At 44.8% G+C, this 19,650-nt stretch overlaps 1 protein-coding gene and 1 long non-coding RNA gene across 10 annotated transcripts in view; one reads left to right on the plus strand and one right to left on the minus strand.

The window, feature by feature from the left end:
* Window positions 1-19,650, minus strand: part of Rai14 (retinoic acid induced 14) — a 150,297-nt gene that overhangs the window by 23,308 nt on the left and 107,339 nt on the right. For all 9 annotated transcript variants that reach the window (XM_006520187.2, XM_030248808.1, XM_006520188.4 and 6 more), the window contains exons 4-8: window positions 17,727-17,815; window positions 7,442-7,506; window positions 3,557-3,614; window positions 2,708-2,778; window positions 722-828 (exon numbers count right to left, since the gene is read on the minus strand). In XM_006520187.2, the coding sequence (XP_006520250.1) occupies window positions 722-828; window positions 2,708-2,778; window positions 3,557-3,614; window positions 7,442-7,506; window positions 17,727-17,815 (390 nt within the window). The remainder of the gene's footprint in view (window positions 1-721; window positions 829-2,707; window positions 2,779-3,556; window positions 3,615-7,441; window positions 7,507-17,726; window positions 17,816-19,650) is intronic.
* On the plus strand, window positions 8,015-19,373 carry Gm10389 (predicted gene 10389). Its single transcript, NR_033541.1, has 3 exons — window positions 8,015-8,109; window positions 10,595-11,868; window positions 17,275-19,373. It is a non-coding gene; the product is annotated as a predicted gene 10389 (long non-coding RNA).

The raw sequence follows: 19,650 nt of genomic DNA on the forward strand, positions 1-19,650 counted from the left end.
CATCAGCCAAAGGTGGACACGCTTTTCCTGGGACTCACTGGGAAACAAGGAAGGGAAGATGGCAAACAGCCCTCAGTCTTCTGGGGAATTAAGTAGAATACTGTCAAGACGAAATAAGGTGGTATTTTTGGATTAAATCAAAACATTAATCCACACCAAATAGCAGTCAGTCTTCCACATGTGAATTCACACGCAATGGAATCCCTATGATTGGCACAAACACCAAGCTTATTTTGGAGGGCGGATTCCTTCATGTCTAGAATGTTAAAGAGCCTACATTATTACAATCGTTGTTGTTGTTTCCCTGTGCAGGCCGGGTTGTCCCAGAATTTGCTCTGGAGACCAGGCTGGCCTTGATCGCAGAGTCACCTGCCTCTGGCCTCTGGGATTAAAGGTGTGTGCCATCATACCTGGCTGTAAAATTATTTTTAAATGCATCCAATATATCTGTAAATATACTGTCTATATATTTGTAAATATATTTGTTTTGGATAAAAAAACTTACAGGAAATGGCTTATTCCGTTCAATATTTAATTGATTTTGTTGTAGATCCAGGCAGCGGTTCTGCCCATGGAGATCTGGGACAATTTATTTTTTTAAAAAGCCAAAACAGACCCTCAATTACCAGGAAGGTAGAATGATAAAAAGCAAACCACTTTATAACACTTAACAAAATAGGTATATCCCTGAAATTATGACTTCCACCATTACGTGTGGTACCTTCCATTTTTGTCTCTGGAATTGACATCTGCGCCGTGATCCAGGAGAAAGTGGCAGGCCTCACTGTGGCCGTTCTGGACTGCAACAAGCAGGGGGATGTTCCCATCCTAGGAGAGAAACTCCATTCAGATCCTAACTCCAGTTCCCAACACTAGGACTGCAAAACCCTAGTCCTTCCCACAGTTTCTGTCCTGACCCATACTGTCTCCCCTTTCATTCACTGTGATATTCTAGGCCCCCTTAGGGCCACCATTACACTTGAGCATACGTCTTTTGCAATCTCCCGACTTTTAGCTGTCTTACGCAATCTCACTGACTCGAGCTTTTCTCTAGAAGTCCCAGCTGCTTGGGTCGCTTCTTCCATTAGCTATCACTGGCTCTGCCTGGTAATGGAAGAGAATCCACACACTAAGTGTGTTAAGAGGAAAGTACACGGGGGCTGGAGAAATGGCTCAGCAGTTAAGAGCAAGTGCTGCTCTTCCAAAGACCCAAGTTCCACCCTCTGCACCTACACCAGGTAGGGATGAGAGACTGACTGACCTGCTCAGTGCCTCCTGACATCAAGCATGCCATACCTCCCAATAAATAAGACATGTACAATGTAAATGTAAACTTTAAACAATAAAATTACTGGGGCTGGGGGAAGGTTTAGGTTAAGAGCACTGGCTGCTTTTTCAGAGTTCCTGGATTCAGCTGTGGCTCACAAGCAACCACATGTAACTCCACTTCCTGGGATCTCATGCCCTCTGCCCTCTGTAGGCACCAGGCACATATGTGCACATACATGCATGCAGGTGAAACTTTTATACATAAACAAATCTAAAACAAACAAACAAACACCCCACAAAACAGAAAACAGGTCAAAATAAAACCCGTGGTAGAAGTGTTCCAGATTGTAAAGATGGGTATGTGGGTTCTATTTGCATAAAAAAGTTAACTTGAGACTAGGACTAAGACTACATAAGTCTGTATGGTTTTTTTTTTTTTCATATGAATGACTCCTGTGATTTATATATTCCAGACCTGTGTGTGAAATGGATTTATACTTAAGACATCGTACTGTGACTCGATCAGTTTCAGGCTGTGGAGTACATGGGAATCGGGGGCGTTGGGAATAGATATATTTAACCTGTGGGGCCGTTCAGGAAGTTTAAATGCATTTGTTGGATCAGGGGCAAGTGAATGCGCGTCAATCCTCATGCTATAGTATATCCTTAAACCCTGGGGCCGATTCTTATAATAGGCCAGTGAGGCTTACAGAGACTAAAAGTTCTTTTCAGAGTTGGGAAATTCTACCAGGAGTCATCTGAGATGATGCCCACGCACAGAAGAAAACAGAAATTCTAATTAGAAATCTCTGACGGTTTACACTGATCATCAGCGTAAGACTCTGGTGACAAATCTACGGACATCTGTGGGAGGGGCTTTCTAAAGGGCCCACCATGACGGCCAGAATGGAAAAAAAACAAAAAAACCGAAGCAAGCAAGCTGATACAGGATCATCCTCCTCTGCTTCAGGATGCCACATTACAGATGCAGCCAGTGCAGCTAGCTCCCGCTACTGTAATGTCCCTGCCAGAGGCTCTGTACCTTCACAGTGTGAACCTCAGATGTTCCACACCTTCACAGTGTGAGCCAAAACGAATCCCTCCTTTCTTAAGCTGCTGCTGTCGAGTACTTTGTCACAGCAACAAGAGAGGTAACATACAAAATGTTTACTTTTAATAAACTGAGAAGCGATGTTTTATTCATATTTGGGTTAATGGCAGCACACTGATAATATACTTATGAAAACACACATCTCTAAGAAGCACACTGTGCAACACACTAATGGTTTAGGAATTCCTAAGTATTAACACAGAAAACCATCTTAGAAGGAAAAAAAAAAACTGGTTGAAAAGAAACAGAAATTCGCCTGCTCCCGAGGTCTTTAAAGTCTCTGATGAAACCCGCAACCATGCTTCTCAGTGTTCACCTGGTACGTACCAAGTCTTTAAGGTTTATGGGGCTCTTGTGTTCGCAGAGGAGCTGTACAGCCTGAAGGCATCCCTGTGCCGCTGAGGAAGGAAAAACACCACAGCCAGTCACAAACAACCCAGGCTGCCACAGCTGAGGAGGGAGGGTCACTTTCTACCCAGCATGGCAAAGGCACCAAAGAGTGCTCAAAAGGCCGTGTAACAGGGAAAAACACTGCTTAATTATAGCTTTAGCCAAAGGTACAGCCATGGACTCCCCGTTACCCACGGGCAAGCATTTGATTTAGCTTCTTACGGGACTTGGCTTTTCTACACCTAGAAGTAAAATGAAGTATGCATTTAATCACCCCCCCACCCCATGAATTCAGCATCAACATTTGTCAGTTGAAGCCCCGACAGATAGTAATAAAGCCAAAGGTTTACAAAACCCACAAACCAACATTTTCTAGTCTTGAAACCTACAAGTGCTCCTAACTCTCTACTTTAAAGAGAAACTTTAAATTGACTTAGAAATCTATCTACATTTGTATGCATACCTATGCATGTGTACTTAGTACTGGAGGCTAAAACCAGAACTGTTCGCGTGCTAAGCGTGTGCTTTATCTCTGAGCTGGGCTCTCAGCCTGAGTTGAATATATTAACCATGCTATTAACCATGAGTTACATGGCAGGAAACTAATTGTAAGTGCGCTTCTTAATGAATCTGTGTGTGGCTTGCAAACTGAGTCTAATGGGACGCCAGGAACTCCAGAAAGGAGCACCCCCCCCCCCCCCCCCCCCAGAGTACAGGAAGGACAACGAAACACTTTCTTAGAGCAGAGAAGGACAAACAGGAGAATGATCAGAGAACGACCGTTACCTGCATAATGCAAAGCTGTTTTCCCCGAGTTGTCAATGTTCTCCGCTGGGCTCTTGTACTGTGAGACAAAAATAAATATCTTAAGGTAACTGCACAAATACTATTGAGTCTACTCTTCTCTTTCAAGGGGCAGTTATTCAGGAGGATGCACACATGCGTAAGGTCTGCCCTCGGAGCTCCGCGGGCAGACAGTCCTTTATGAGGAAGAAGACCCAGATACAGTCAGCCTTTTGCTGCCCTGCTCATTCATTCTTCCCATACAGCATCTCTCCGACCCTACTGATCCAAGATCTCACCTGTGGGTTAGATTTTTCCCATTTCTTCTCTCATTCTCGGTCTCCCTTCCTAACACCAGTTTTCTCCGAGTCTCCTACACAATCTCCCTTCCTTTTCTCCCACTCGCTCCTGAACATACCTAGCTCAGGCATGTGCCCTTGGGAATTCCATGATGGCCTGAGCCAAGGTCACCAGCTATCTTTTAGTTGCTACCTGACCACTCAGCAGCAGCCTACCCTCTTCCCAGACACTCTCCCCTTCTTCCTCCTTGAGGCTGGCTGGCTGGCTCAGCAGCTTGTGGCTTCCCACCACTGCCCTGGCCAGCCCTCCGCTAACACAACATACAAGCTCACATTTGCCATGGTCTCTCCCTGAAGCTCTCTTCTTGGTAGTCCTACCTACACCTGCATCCAGGTATTAGTGACTCACAGATGTAGACCCGAATAACAGCAGGGAGTAGGATGTAAGTAATGTGTGCCAGGCTCTGGGTCAGGAATTGCTTTAAGCCTGTTAACAACCTAAGTTAGAGAACTATTCCTGCAGCCATTTTGAGGGGAAACTGAGGTACAAATAAGTGTAGCCTCCCCCAGCCTTGAAGCAAGCTGATTCAGACTTTGCTGCCACTGAATATGAGATGACCTGGGGTCTAGCCTTCCTACTTAGATGGCTACATTGTTATGTCAACTACTGCTGCACTTCTCTGAGACTCTGCTACCTGCTGAGAGACCCTGAGACAGACATTCAGGAGACACATCCTATCCTGCACGTCGCCTACAGGCTGGCTCCAGACACCAAGAATGGACTGGGGTGGTGGTGGTGGGCCTTCCCCCTTTATAAGCACAGTCTCTTAGTAAACTCTCCGGCCTTGATCAAGAAAAATTTGTCTTGGCCTCATCATTCTTTTCTCGCCGCCTAGTGTCTCTTTCAGCCCCAGCCTGCCTTCCAGGAATACCGGGTTCATGCAGGCCGCGGGCCGGCCTCCTACAACAAATAAGTTAATAAATTGCTTGAATTATGGCAGTGGTGAAGCCAGGATCTGATCCTGTTGGAGTCTGGATTCTTGTTCACATATAAGCATTATCTGTGAGTGCCCTGGCTCAAGAACTCACTTGTTTGACATCTCATAAGCACTCAAAAGGGAAGTTTTCCACTCTTCCATCCCTAGCCTGCCCCTCCCCAAGTATTTACTCTCTCTGTGAACACCAACCACCATTGTCAATCCACCCAATGAGACAGAAGTCAATCTAGCTTTGATTTCTCCTCCCCCCTCTTCCTCCAGTATCTCACCTAGCACATCCTGTAGATCCCTTCTCCTAATGAGAGCTAGCCTCTTCTCTTTCTTATTACCTTCACATCATAGCCCCAGGCAGCTCACATGATAAACGAATCTTGCCTCCAATAGGTCTCATTTGTTTTGACCCATCTTAACCACTTCTCTATACAAAAGAATCATCTTACAAAACTGTATATATAGGTCACTGTTTGCCCTTCACACTTCCACAGTGAACCTAGGATTGCTTTGCTTGGCCATCACAACACACAAAGGGACTTGAGTTCTGTACAACATTCTCTCATTTCTCTGCTTCTGATTCAGTCTCTGGCTCCCCGACTCCACCCGCTTCCCAGTAGGACCTTGCCTCCCCTCATCCCGTGTAGTACTGCTCTGTGTGGAATGGGTTCCGCTGGTACTTCGTACACTGGAGATCTCAGCTTAAGCAACACCTTCTCTGTGAGGGCTTTCCTAGAAACCACTACTTTCCTTCTAAGTGCTCTGCAGTTTGTGACATATAGTCCTTTCCTTAACAGCCAGACAGTGAACTCCATCAACATAGCGACTGCCCTGCTTGCTGGTAGATACCTAACACTTAGCACCAAGCCTAGTACCCTGGAAGCACTTGATATGAGGACTTAACATGGAAAAGCAAGAGTTCACTTTGAATTTGCAGGACTCCAGAAACAGTAACAGCTGGAGAGCAGAAATATCTCCAGCAAACCAACAGGGCATAGAGAGACGAGGGCATGGGGTACAAGAGCAAAGAAAGGCTCAGAGAGAACACTAAACGCACAAGGTACTGGGGGGTAAGACAGCAGGAGACAAAGGAGCCTCCTTTATACACAGCCTGACTTGCACAGAGCTGAACAAGAGGTCTGAGAGGTCTGGGACCTAGTGCCAGACCCGCAGGAAGCCATGGAAGGCGGAATTGCTAACAGTGATCTAGAAAGAACAATGCTCAGAAGTGCAAGCCAGAGGAGGTAAGAATGGGCTACCTTCAAGTGCAGTGCTTACTCTGCTGTGGTCAGAAGACTGGAGATCAAGTCACTACTTACCCAGGCTCCGGCCTAATTTTAGACCAGGCACAAGGAACTGTTTAAAGGCTTCAAAGGTTTCAGAGAAAAACCAAGGCATTTGCATAACCAGATATAAAATTACATTAGAGGCTAGAATATCTGGTCCTAGCCCACAAGGACTTCGAGCTTGTCAGGTTAAATCTTCCTTAAAATCAGAGCCAGATGCATGGGCTGCAGTGGAATGGGAATTTAAAACATACTTTTTAAAAGTGAGGTAGAGCTCAGGGTATAGATGTGGGGCACTCTGGGCAAGAGAGTCATTTTTTTTCCCCCTTCATCCTGAGGACCTAGTCCTAGAGAAGGTAAGAAAATCTCCACATTAACTGGTCAAGAGCAATTCTCTTAAGTCAACACCACAAACACTGATCTATTTTTTTTTTCCTGAAATTTGCTTCAAAGACCCTGTTAAAGTTAGGCACTCCTGGAATGCGCAGCAGCGGGGCGCCGTGCAAAGCAAGACGGAAGAGCGGCCTGATCAATGGAACAAGTTGACGGATGTGACCACTGTTTTTGCCTTAGAATTTCAAAGCCAAACAAAAGCAAGATGCTGGTTCACCAAGAGTGTCTGTGAAAGCCAGGACGACAGCTTGACGGGACAGACAGTACTCCAAACACTTTATTGCTCCATGCTGTTCCTGAAAATAGCCAGCTTGCACTCTGACTAGCAACAGCTGGACATTACTGTATGCTCTTGTGGGGCTGGTTCATGAAATACACGTCTTAACAAATTCACGGAGGTCAGCACCTTAGGGGATCACGATAAACTTCCCGACAAAGCCAGCCAACCCGGGATTTGGCCAACAATTATAAATAAGAATAAAACCATGCACTCTAACAAGAACCAAAAACTAACTAAGAGCTCATCACACTACGCACCAAGACGGAATGGTTGCAACTGCTTATCTGGAGGGACTGCACCCCACGAGCAATTTACAGAGAGAACAACAGGATGCTGCAGAGCCAGGGTTTGCTACAGTTTGGAAAATGCTTCATGAAAACCTGACTTTCAGAAAAGAGGAACTAAATAAGGGGGTAGTAAGGCGGGTCCTAGGAAGAAAACTCAAATTTTAGTGAGGAGCGCCTTCTCGGCTAGTCATGTTGCCATGGAGACAATCTTCTTGTTAGTCATTCTTTCCACATGGGCTGGAGGACAGTATTCAAAGGGGTGTGTACTGAGAAGTATTTCTCCTTTCACAAGTAAGATTACCTTTAAGTTAAGAATAAATCAAGTGACATCCGTAGCCTTCGTCACCTGCTTACCTGAAGAAGCTTCCTGATGCACTCTGGGTGGCCATTCTTGGCTGCGACATGCAAAGCACTGTGACCTACGTGGATTGAAGGGTAAACATTGGGGAGTGGCCACATTAAAGATAGATAGATAGATAGATAGATAGATAGATAGATAGATAAATAGACAAACACCAAAAACCCAAAACAACTTTCATTTTCTTTTACCTGGTTTCCTTACACCATTTTCTTGCATATTAGTTTTGGTTGATTTCCCCCCAGACCTGCTCTTCCTTCTTATTCTCCCAACCAAATATTCCCCCCTTTAGTTTCTTGTCATGTGTTTTAGCATCCTTCCAACCCTCTTGGTTAAAGCTACTTTCTTTCTCTGCTCTTTTCTCAGGTCTGCTCTCTAGCTTCATGACCTACACCCACAAGATAACCATTAGAGGAGCCAGAACCCACATCTGAGAGAGCATGTGGTGTTTGCCCTTTTGAGCCTGGGTTACCACAAAACGCTATTTTTCTGTGAGCCTCATAGTTTCAGGGTTGTTTTTCTGAACAGATGGACGAAATTCTATTGTGTACATGCAGTAGAGTTTCGTTATCCATTCCTCTGTTGATGGGCACTTTAGGCTGATCTGATTTCTGTGCTTTTGTGATTACAGAAGCAATAAGCGAGGACTGCAAGTTTCTCTGTGGTAAGTCCTTTGGGTGAAATCTCAGGGGTGGTGCGGTAGTTGATACTTTAGTTTTTCTCTTGTTTGGAAACCCCTATGCTGATTTCCATAGTAGCTGCAGTTCACACTCCCACTGGCAGCCAGTGAGTTCCTCTTGCCTTAGCTTTTGTTGTCATTTATGATGTAAAGCGCCTCAAAGACCTTCATTTAAAACTTGAACAGCTCAAACCTTCAGAGCAAGGCACAGGAAGAAGTATGATGCTAGACAAGACCTCTCTGAATAGCACACACTCCTTACATAGTTCCTAATTGCTATGCCAAAGACAGCTAGGAGGAATAAACTCTTCTCCCACAAAGAAGGGACTATTTCTCTAGAGATTAAGGTCATACATTTAGTGTGACCATGGGTATCGCACCCACAGGTAACACTCAGAGGCTCTAACCGCTGCTCCCTGCAGGTTCTGGTCTGCACTGGTCAGGACTGTGGTAGCACCAGGCTTCACAGTACTGCAGTTAGCTGACACGGGTGTGCAAAATGCCCCGGGTCCACAACATTCACATCAGACTAGATTACCTCAGGCCCAGATACCCAGAAAAGACAGCCCTCAGTCAGCAGTGAACATTCTAGAAACCTAAATACTTCCACAATATGTTTGACCCCTCATTTCCCTCTCCTCCAAACATGCTCATCCTGAAAGAACATTACCTGGAGGTTTCAGAGTTTTTACAAGTCCTTGCTCAGCACATGTTAAGGAAATATTTCTTAAGTCCCTTTAGGACTCCAGTACAGGACACGGCTACTCAACTGCCTAGGGCCAAATGGTCTTTCACACACACTGTTGTATGTTAGCTTGGGTTCCTTTCCCTAAAATAGCCACACAGTTTGCTCTCTGGCATTCAGAGTCAACTTTTAAATGAGGTCTTCCCTGGGCTGGAGATGATGCTCAGTTAGTAAAGAGGCTGGCTAAGCACTCATAATTCAATATCCAGGTTCAATACCCAGCAGGACACAAATGTGGCACCAATGAGGCACTGTGATAGCAACACCAGATCAGATGTCCAAGGTCATCTTTGGCTATACATATCCTGGGATGCATGAGACCTTGTCTCAAATTCAGGCCCTTTTCTGCCCTACATTACAAATTCCTTTTCTTCCTTAACTCCTTTTATACTGGGTTTCTGCTTTATTTGTTTACTCTTCCTAAGACCACATACCTTGTAGTACTTACCCCATTCTCAGATCTAGAGATGGAGACACACACACACACACACACACACACACGCACACACACACACAGACACACACACACACACACACCTTCCTACCTGTCAGTCAATTGGTCTCCTGCCCCCCACAATTCTGTCTCACTTCCTGTTGAGATCCTAGCTCCTACAACACTGCCCACCCGGTGAACATCCGGTTCCCAATATATCCCAGTCATTCTGAATTAAAGAGTATGCTAAGTTCAGTGGCTGCAATGAGCACCAACACATCCCCAAGGCAACACTGAGAAGCAACTTTTATTTTGGGACTTGGGTCAAACCCAGTTTCAACTTCAAAACGATTGATGTTTTATGCTGAATAATTGCTGTAGATGATTAATTTGTTAATCTGCTTCCCTGGCCTCTACCTATGAAAAGTCTAGTTGTGATGATCAAAACCAACATGAGACATTACAAAGTATCCCCTAAAGGGAGGAAAATGAACCTCGAGTTGAGATCACCCATTTAGAGGAGAGATTTATTTTATATGATGGTCCAGTTCTAGCACTTTCTTTTTAAATTAAGTCTTCATTCAGCATTGACTAGAATTTACTAGAGAATCACGTGGCTAGGAAACACCTTAAAGACGACAGGGTCAGGATATCAAGGGAGCCACATAAAACCATCCATATTCTCAAAAGAGCATCTCTTCTATTCTGCAAAAGATACCCTGAGATGTTAAGGATGTTTGTTTAGCTGGGGTAGGATACTGAGGCAGAAATCCCTCCAACCCTCTTCAAGAAGGATGAGGAGGAGGAGGAGGAGGAGGAGGAAGAGGAGGAGGAGGAGGAGGAGGAAGAGATGAGGGAAGAGGCCCTTGAAAGTGGGAAAATAAGAATTTCTTTGTCCTTTTCACTTTTAGGTACAGGCTGCCTCTCGCCTTTTTGGAACTAAAAGAGGCCTAAGAGTGTGGGTTTCATTATCCTTTGCAGTTCTGAGGCTTGCTGGTTAGCTTGGCCTCATCAGACATCAGTTGTACCACTGTTTCTAAGGACAACTGCAGATTAAATTTTAAACAAATGTCTTACAAATGAGCTTCTGGAACACATCCTGACTGTAAACTGGGGACTGTTTATCCCATGCCTGCAATGTATTAAACTGGTTACTACTCTGGGAAACAAAGCTACTCTACACAAACTCTATTCCCTGGACAAAGGCAATAGCTGACCAAAGACAGTGTGTGTGGTAGGAACACTCAAACAACGCACCACAACTAAATAACAGGCTTGCATTTCATTTCCAGGGTTCTGGCCATACCTAGAAGGGAGCCACTGATGTCTAGAGAAGCAAATGTTCATCTACTCCCCTGCGATGTACTTACACCCCTAAATAGAGTTGAGACTTGGTCTCAACTCCAAAACACAAATCGTCGCTGGACACTGCCATACTGAAGCAAGATGCCTCTCACTGCCAGCATCAAAACAAATTTCTCTCTTCAAATACACATTTTCCTGGACAGAAGACATTATTTATGATGGAAGCCTGCTGGAAGGAGAAGAGACTTTTTCCTGGCTCCCAGACAGCTATGGATCTGTCTGGGCTGTCAGGGAATGACTTCCCTACAGACGAATATCAAGATAACCATACCTCATGTGCAGTCTGGCAGAGGGGGGTGGGGGTGGGGGAGAAACACACAGAGAGAAACACACAGACAGAGAAACAGAGAGACAGACAGACCAAGAGACCAGATGACATTTCACCAAATGATCCTATATTGAAAGGGAAGGCATCTTGTTCTGAACGACTGAATGATGATTTCTTCATAGCTCAAGACTTCTAGAGAAAAAAAGGAAAGAGCTTAGCTAGAAGAGCACTGAGATATCTAATCACACTGCTCAAGTGCCTGTGATATTTTCACACCTGGAAATTAGAAAATAATTAAGAAAAAAGACGGCTCCAATGTTCAACTAGATAGGCCTTAAAATATTTCCTTAAAGGTCAGTTTCAAATTGCAGAATATATTTCTACAATAAAATCACAAAACTAATCGGTTATTATTTACAATTTTATATATACATAAAATAATTTTTGTTAAAATTTTTATTTATTTACTTATTTTATATATGTGAGTACACTGTAGCTATCTTCAGATACACCAGAAGAGGGCATCGGATCCCATTACAGATGGTTGTGAGCCACCATGTGGTTGCTGGGAATTGAACTCAGGACCTCTGGAAGAGCAGTCAGTGCTCTTAACTCTTGAGCCATCTCTCCAGCCCTATAAATGAAATTTTTAAAGGAAATCCTCATCTTTAAATGGATTTTTACCATTAAAGCACCAGCCCAGCTACCTTGCTGCACTCCCAGAGGCAGCCGAATGGAAAACGTTTGTTTCCGGTCATGTTCCGATTAGAGTTATGAGACTGCCGCCTTTACCCCATGCCTAAAGCACAATCTCGAATCCAAGGCCACTTCTGAGTGTCAGCATCTGAGGAGTTCCACAGCCAGGTATGCTGATCCTTACTGATTATGACATGCAGCTATTCGGATGAATCATCTTCTAACATAGCTGATTACGTGAGTATTATCTTTTCCTCTCCCCTTTCTTAACCCCCCAATCTAAGGAAAAATGGGGGGTGGTGGTGATAGAAAAGATAATAGTCACTTAGACAAGTGTATTTAGACACATGCTTTTAACCGAAGCTCTGGCTATTCTGGAACTCACTATGTAGACCAGGGTGGCATTAAAATCTCAAAGGCGTCCTGCCTCTGCCTTCTAAATCTGGGATTAAAAGCATGCATCAGTACACCTGGTCCAGCATTTTCTTTTGTATTTTCATAAAGTCTCAATTTTGAGTGGGATTAGAGTGTCTAATAACATGGAAGGCTAGGAGGAGGACTCACAATGCTAGGAGGAGGACTCATGATGCTAGAGGAAGACTCACAAATTTCACCCCTCCAAGGGCTCCTATGTTTTAGGTTTTCATACTTTTAAAAATTATTATTATTTTTAAAGATTTATTTATTGTTTTATGTAAGAACACTGTAGCTGTCTTTAGACACACCAGAAGAGGGCGTCAGATATCATTATGGATGGTTGTGAGCCACCATGTGGTTGCTGGGATTTGAACTCAGGACCTCTGGAAGAGGAGTCAGTGCTCTTACCCACTGAGCCATCTCACCAGGCCCCGTTTTCATACTTCTGATGCCCACTCATCCAAGCGTTCTTTGGAACTAAAGAGGTTCCATAAGGAAGAGTGCAGCAGGAGTGTAGCAAGACACACAAGTCATCCTTGCGTCTGCATCTGCCTCCTGCAAAACCTTTGTATGATTCAACTAAGCACATTACCACCCAGGATCTGCATGACAGAGGCAGATATGGTCACAACCCACTGGTACCTGGTACCCAGGGAGGTCCGAGGGGTGCTACAGCAGTGTGTGAGCATTCTCCGTGCTGCACCTCCATTCCCCATGCTGACCCTCATCCAGTCTCCCAGACAGCCAACCTGGGTTATGGGAGCTACAACTGGACTCAGTGGGTTATCACAAAAGGAAGACATGAAATACCCTGGGAATTATATGGGGGAAGAGGGCAAGGAACATGGGTGCAAAGGATTATGTTTCATGGTATACATATATGGAATGCTCAATCAAAAGAAGGGAGAAAAGCTTCTGATGGTGCCGGAGCAAGGAGTGGCGAGCCCAGGTCATCGTGGGGTAGAGGAAAGCTGCCCGCCGGTCTGGCACTATCAACTAAAAAAGGTGAAATTCTGATGCGTTAGCCATGTTTGCTTTGAGTTGAGCCGCCCAGTCCCAGTGTACACGCGTGTTAATAAGGAGGGTGTGAGGCTCAAACATAGAATAAGCTGTGGGTTCTTTGGGGTTTTCTTCCGGGTCTTCTGATGATATTTTCATTCCGTTCTGTCTCCTACTGTATAGTACAGGCAACAACAACAATCAAAACAACTAGTCAAAACCCCAAAACATCTCAGCATCGCTTTTGTTGTATGCCTAGACTGTCTTCTACACTGAGAAAACTGCCAATTCTCATCTAGGGGAGGAACGAGGCCACAGAGAAACAAGGGATGCAAGATCCACACCATGGGTGCAGTCCGGGAAGGCAGGGCTCCCTAAGCAACGGTCTTCCCTTTGTCTAAGATGTTTGGGTTGTTTGTTTTAACCTTTAAAGCACAACCACGTGGTGTGGACACTGTTAAACCTTTGTAGTTCTTTATCCTTGCTATTGGAGTCAGGATGTCCCCAGGAGCCCAGGCTGGCCGAACACTTGCCATCCTTCTACCTCAGCCAAAAGTGCTACCACACCAGACTCAAAACATTTTTGTTTTGTTGTGTTGTGGGTTTTGTTTTGCTGTTGTTGCTGTTTTGTCGTAAAGATTTGCAGCCTTTTAATAGCCTAAAGAGTATAGGAAAATGAGTGATCAGGGTGAAGTCCTGTTAGTCATAATAAAATAGTAGCCACATACTTTATATGGTTTTTTTTCAATGAACACATCCTGACACGCTGAGCCGTCACAGTGCTGAGTATCTCGCTTAAGCTTCCCATCTGAAGTATGCAGTCACCTGTGGACTGTGTTCTTCTTATAAGATTCACTGTGGAGCGTCCATAGAAAATCCTCAGAATTCCAAGCATTTCATATGGAAGGATAACGCATAAGACAAATACAAAAAAAAAAAAATGATTTGCCGCTAAAGACTGTCTATTCAATAGTTTAAAAAGTAGAAAAAAATTAAAATTGACCATCTTATAGACTTTGTGAATAAAAAGAAGAAAGAGTATCAGTGTGAGATACCCTGAAAGGAGGAGACTGCACTGATGAAAAACCCCTCCAGGGGCCAGGCCTGGGGGCGCACCCCTGTGATCTAAGAGCCCGAGGTAGAGGCAGAAGGATTACTGACAGTTCAAGGCCTGTCCACACAGTGACTTCCAGGCCAGGCAGGATGAAGATGATGACGAAGCTGAGGACAGTGACAGTGACGTAATCCCCACGCAACAGGGTGTGATTCTCAGGAGCTGACTTTCATGTCTACCCTCAGCAGGTTTTCACACTGAAGGCTACTGCATCTCGCCACACTGTGCAACGCTGAAGGTGGGTTTGCTGGGACCATCTCGCCAAGGCTGAGTTCTTTCAATTGCCCTCTAACTATGAGAGGCATTTTGTACTAAAGACAACCACTAAGGCAAAGTGATCGGTCGATTCCTCTCTCATGGCCAGATGTGCTTTCTTGAGAGGGACACACTGAGAGTACCCCATGAACAGGTCCCAGGAGAGGCCCAGGCAAGGGCAGTGAAAGCCAGCAGTCTGTCCTCCTCACTGTCGTGGTAGGAAGAGCTGAGGCAGGCGTGGTCCAGATCAGGCCACATAGCCCATGTGCTTCTCTCTGAGGAGACATCCCTGTCATTTGCTGTTGTGTTCGCTGTCGTTGCTGGAGCCACGGAGTCACTCCAGAAGTAGGTGCCTCACAGAGAGACCCAGATAAAACAGCAAAGCCTCTACGAGGTGCTGACCTCACTGCCGCTGCTGGCAGTGACCGGAAGTGAGCGGGAGCTCTGAGACTCTGTGGAACTTTCGGACACCATCCTGGGTCATAGAGTACTCAGAGTCATTGGTTCCAATCAGTCCCCATTGGCCAGCATTGCGGAGCCTCAAATGTGGTCCAAGCACACGCTCCTGGGTCCCCCCCATATCACTTCAGTCTGCAAGAAGGTGGCATGGCATGGAGCTGGGATGTTCAGGGTTCACTGTTGACCCAGCTTTCAGAAATCCAGTTGGAGATGCGATCATAAATAAAAAGCGAACCCATATGGCTTTGTGTGGCCACAAAAAATCCGATGAAAAGCATCCTAAGAGCATGATGGGAAATATGATATGGGCCAGATACTAAATAAAAGACAACGGCTTGATATTGAGTCAGGTTTTTTTTTTTTTTTTAACTGCTTGCTTTACAAACACAAGGACTCGCATCCCATCCCATAGAACCCACATTTAAAAAGCCGAGCATGGTGGTATGAGCTTATAATCCCAGCACTGGAAAGGCAGAGATGGGCTGAATTAGGCTGATCCCTAGGGCTTGCTGGCTGGCCAACCAGCATAAGCGTATTGAATAGGCTTCAGCCAAGGACAGACCCTGTCTCAAAATATCATTTCCCAGGGTCATGCACTGTGACCTTGGGAAATGATACACATGTATACACACACACAAGTACACCTGAAAACACATGAATACACACACACACACACACACACACACAATGCAGGACATAGAATTCTATAATGTGATCCGAGCTAAGTAAAAATATGTTAGAAAAACATGTTGTTGCTTTTTTAAAGAGCATAATAATATTTTTTCCTTCTGGCAGGTATAGAAGCAGTGGTTATTTTCTTGGCCTTTTTTGGGTTACTTTCCTATCATAAACATGAATCCCAGGAGATAATTTCCCTCTTGCTCGGCTCTGATAGAATAAGTAGATCCCCATCTCATCTGTTTCCTAACAACAGAAGCAGTGTAGCAGAATCACAGGGCAGCGGGGCTGTGCACTGCAGCCTAGTTCTCTGGCACTGAAGTTTGTTAGAGAGCCATCCCCCTTGCTGATGTTATCGGAGGCATGTTAGCCATTCATATTTGCACTGTATGATGTAGAATAACTTTAAAAACAGTGACGGTATACTTTAAAAATAGATGAAATAGCTGGGCCCTTGAGATTAAAGATGTCATTTGCATAAAATGAATTAATATTCCCCTCAAAAAAGTCACTTGAGGAAGTCCTTTATTTTTCTACTAACACTGCCCTTCCTCATACATCTTTTGGAACTCTCTGGGGAACTGCTCAGAAAAATCATTGGTGCTTCTATTTTTCCTCCATTTTCCCCAAAAGTAGTTTTATCAGTTTGACTACATTGCCGACTTGACCCCATCTGGTTCTTGGCTTCTCCAAAAGACAAATACAACTTTTCCCAAAATATAAAAGATTCCAAATTAGTGAATTACTTTAAAAAAAAAAATAAGGAAGAGAGCCAGACATGCCACAGACTTGAAACATTAGGTTTCCAGCCATGCCGTGGATAATAATTGCCTTTTAACACCTGGCTGATCCCCAAGATGGCTGTTCTGAGGGGGCCACTTATAGGAGGGAGAGAAGGGGACCCAGTACAGCTAACTTAATAAAAAACCCAGATGAAGGCTCCGCAATTATACCAATTTTATATCCCAGTAAAAACCAACATAAACCTTTTAGAAGCCAATGATTTTCAAGTGCAACAAATGAAGTCATTATCCTGAACCTTTCCACATGGCTGAGAGAGAACATATCCCAGGCCGCCGGTCCCCAGGGCTCCTTGCTAGATGACAGGGCAATAAAGGCAGGGCTCTCCTGCTTTCTCTCTCAACTGGCTTGCTCATCGCTTGCCAACCCTGGCTTCACATCAGAATCACCCACCAAGCTTTTAGGCAACACCCCCTGTGTTGAGGTGATAAACGTGTTAGTGTGATAAAGTAACTCAAGCAAGCAGCTTAAGGGAGAAAAGTTTGAGTGGCTCACAGTTCCAGGTCACAGTCCCCCCCACAGACAGGAAGTCACAGTGGCAGAAGCCTCAACTAGCTGCCATATTATGTCCACAGGAGTTAACAATGAATGAATACGCGCCAATGCTCAGCTTGCTTTCCCCACTCGCCCTTGTTCCAAGAGCGCCCATCTGGGGAATGGTACTGTGGGTGGATTTTGCACCTCAACATCATCAGGATTATCTACCATGGATACACCCTGGGCTAATCTACCAGGCAATTAATTCTAAATTCTGCCAAGTTGACAATATTAATTATTATAGCAGGTTTCTCTCCCTCTCTCCCTCTCCCCACTCCTCTCTGTCTCTCCCCTCCTCCTCCTCTCCCTTCCCTCTTCCTCTCCCCCCTCTCTCTGTATACTGTTTATTCTTTTCTTTCCCTTTCTTTCTTCATCTTTCCCAGTTCCCAGATGATTTTGAAGGCACTGCAGTACAGCAGGAGTCGAGACAAAAGCCGTCCTTCTGTCCAGCGTTCTAAGGTAGCTATGAAACAATGTTACCAATAATCCATCCCATTTATCAGTTTCCTTAAAACCAAGAATTAGGAGGTACTGGCTGATCTACACACCCAGCCCTAGGAAATAATATAAAAAGCAATGATGGAGGAAGAGCAGCCCAGAGTCCCCAGCTGACTGGACCCACAGAAGATGAAAATGACCATCAGGACAAACACTGAGCAACTGCAGAGCTGTACCACTGCAATTATCATTATTACTATTATTATTATTATCAGCATCATCATCATTATTAGCTTCTGCCTGCAGACTCTGAATTTTCCACAGGGAATAGGTACCACTTCTGTGACAGCTATTCTCACACTGGCTTGGTGATTTAAGAGATCAAGAAGACACATACCGGAAGAATCTTGGGCAGTCACATCCACACCGTGTGTCACCATGACCTTGAGGCATTCCACGTGTCCCTTCGCAGCGGCAAGGTGGAAACTGCAAGCAGAGAAGAGAACACAGCTCCTTAGGAGTCCATCCTCACAGAGTACAACTTCAGCAAACCTTGACCTCTCCCTGTCTCCTGGACATGCTCTCTCTCCTCCGAGACTCAAGGGGGCAAACTATCAACCTCCCCGTGAGCACCACACACTCTGTAGGGTCTCATCGTTTGGTCATTTTCTACTGCTCTTCTTTTTTGGTGCTGGTGCTTGAATCCAGAATATCGTATATTAACTCTGAGCTACACATCTCCGGTCAATCACTGTCATCTTTTATTAAGTGACCGAGTATGAACTTTCAACCCAAAGACAAGGCTCTTTCAAAACTGAGCCTCGCCACATCTTTGCCTCTTTCTCCACCCAGGCTGAGCTTCTAAGTAATAAGTCATTAACTTCCTCCCTGTTGTCCACTGCTCACGGCAAAAGCATCCTTCTTGAACAACACCCTGTACTAAGTAAGTCACACTATGGTCAAGCCATGTCTGGTGTTGTTCTAGAGTTGAAGAACAGAGTCTCAGAGAACTTTTGTTGAGCGTTCAGTAAATGTCCAACATCTTACCCACTTTTGTACATCATCTCTGTTCATTCCCGTTAACAGCTTTTATGGCGAGACTTATTATATTTGTGGTTGGCACAGGAGTAACAGCGTAAACAGCAATGGAGTCTCCAACTGGGCTTCAGGACTCAGTGATACTCAAACCACATCTTTAGAATGCCATTAAAAGGATTCACATCCAAATACCATACTAACCATCCCTGCAGGTCCCTGAGAGAAGGGCTTCAAGACCAGAAGCAGATACTGTCTTCCAATATGGAGTAATGGTCTGGCTTATCACTCTCGCTCTTATGGAGAGGGGCAGACAACGAGCCCTCCCTCCTATGCCTCAGCTCTGTATCCTCGGGATAGATACTTCCTATGTGGACTAGCCCTGGAGTTAGTGTCTACCTGTACAGTTTATCTGCCATCAGGGCCTGGAGTTGTTGTCAACTGGCAAAAGCAAGATCTGATATCTACACCCAGTGTGTGTGGCTGCAGACGTCTCTTTACAGCTAAGTGTCGTGAATGGACACGTCACCAGAGGAGGATACTTCAGGCCTGGTAGTAAATCAGCAGCTAGAGAACAAAAGCTAATCCTGTGTCTGGACACAGTCCATTCAGCTTCTATTGAGCCTACATTCCCTTCGCTGTAAAGAAAAGAACCGGCTAAAGCCTACGGAGTTACCCAATCATGTCATTCCAACGTGTGTAACTTGTCCTAAGTACAGTCTCTTTACCATGGGAATTCACTCCGTAAGTTGTTCATATATTAGTAAAAACATACCAGTTTGGAAATGCGGTGACAGATAGAAGCAGCGGTGACTGATATTTCACTGACAGAATCCTGGTGAAACAAACCTGCCCTGTAAGAGGCAGCTCCAAACTCTGTCGTTCGCTCAGCATTGCTGAGGGACTTCATTCTATGATAAACGGAAAGCCGTCTATCTTAACTGCCTTGGGGGAAGCTTTCTGAATGGGCCTCAGACACACGGGTGGTAAATATAACTAACCGGTCTTGAGGAGATGGAGTCTCCACATCTGTCTTATTTATTGAACACTACTTTCAGAGCTTCTGATAACTACACATCTAGATTGCTAGATGGCTAATCCCTAAAGCTGATGAAGAACTGTCTTCTTTTCTGTGGCTATGTGTTTGCTTGTTAGATGTTCCTGTTGCTGCGACCGTCTAGGGTCAGAGGACAGCAAAATTCCAAGTGCCTAGCCAAGAGGATGATGGAAGTCATTCTAATCCATACTAGGAACAGGGCTTGTTTTACACACACACACACACACAC

This window comes from Mus musculus, chromosome 15 (genome assembly GCF_000001635.26).
Source record: "Mus musculus strain C57BL/6J chromosome 15, GRCm38.p6 C57BL/6J".
NCBI classification, from domain to species: domain Eukaryota; kingdom Metazoa; phylum Chordata; class Mammalia; order Rodentia; family Muridae; genus Mus; species Mus musculus.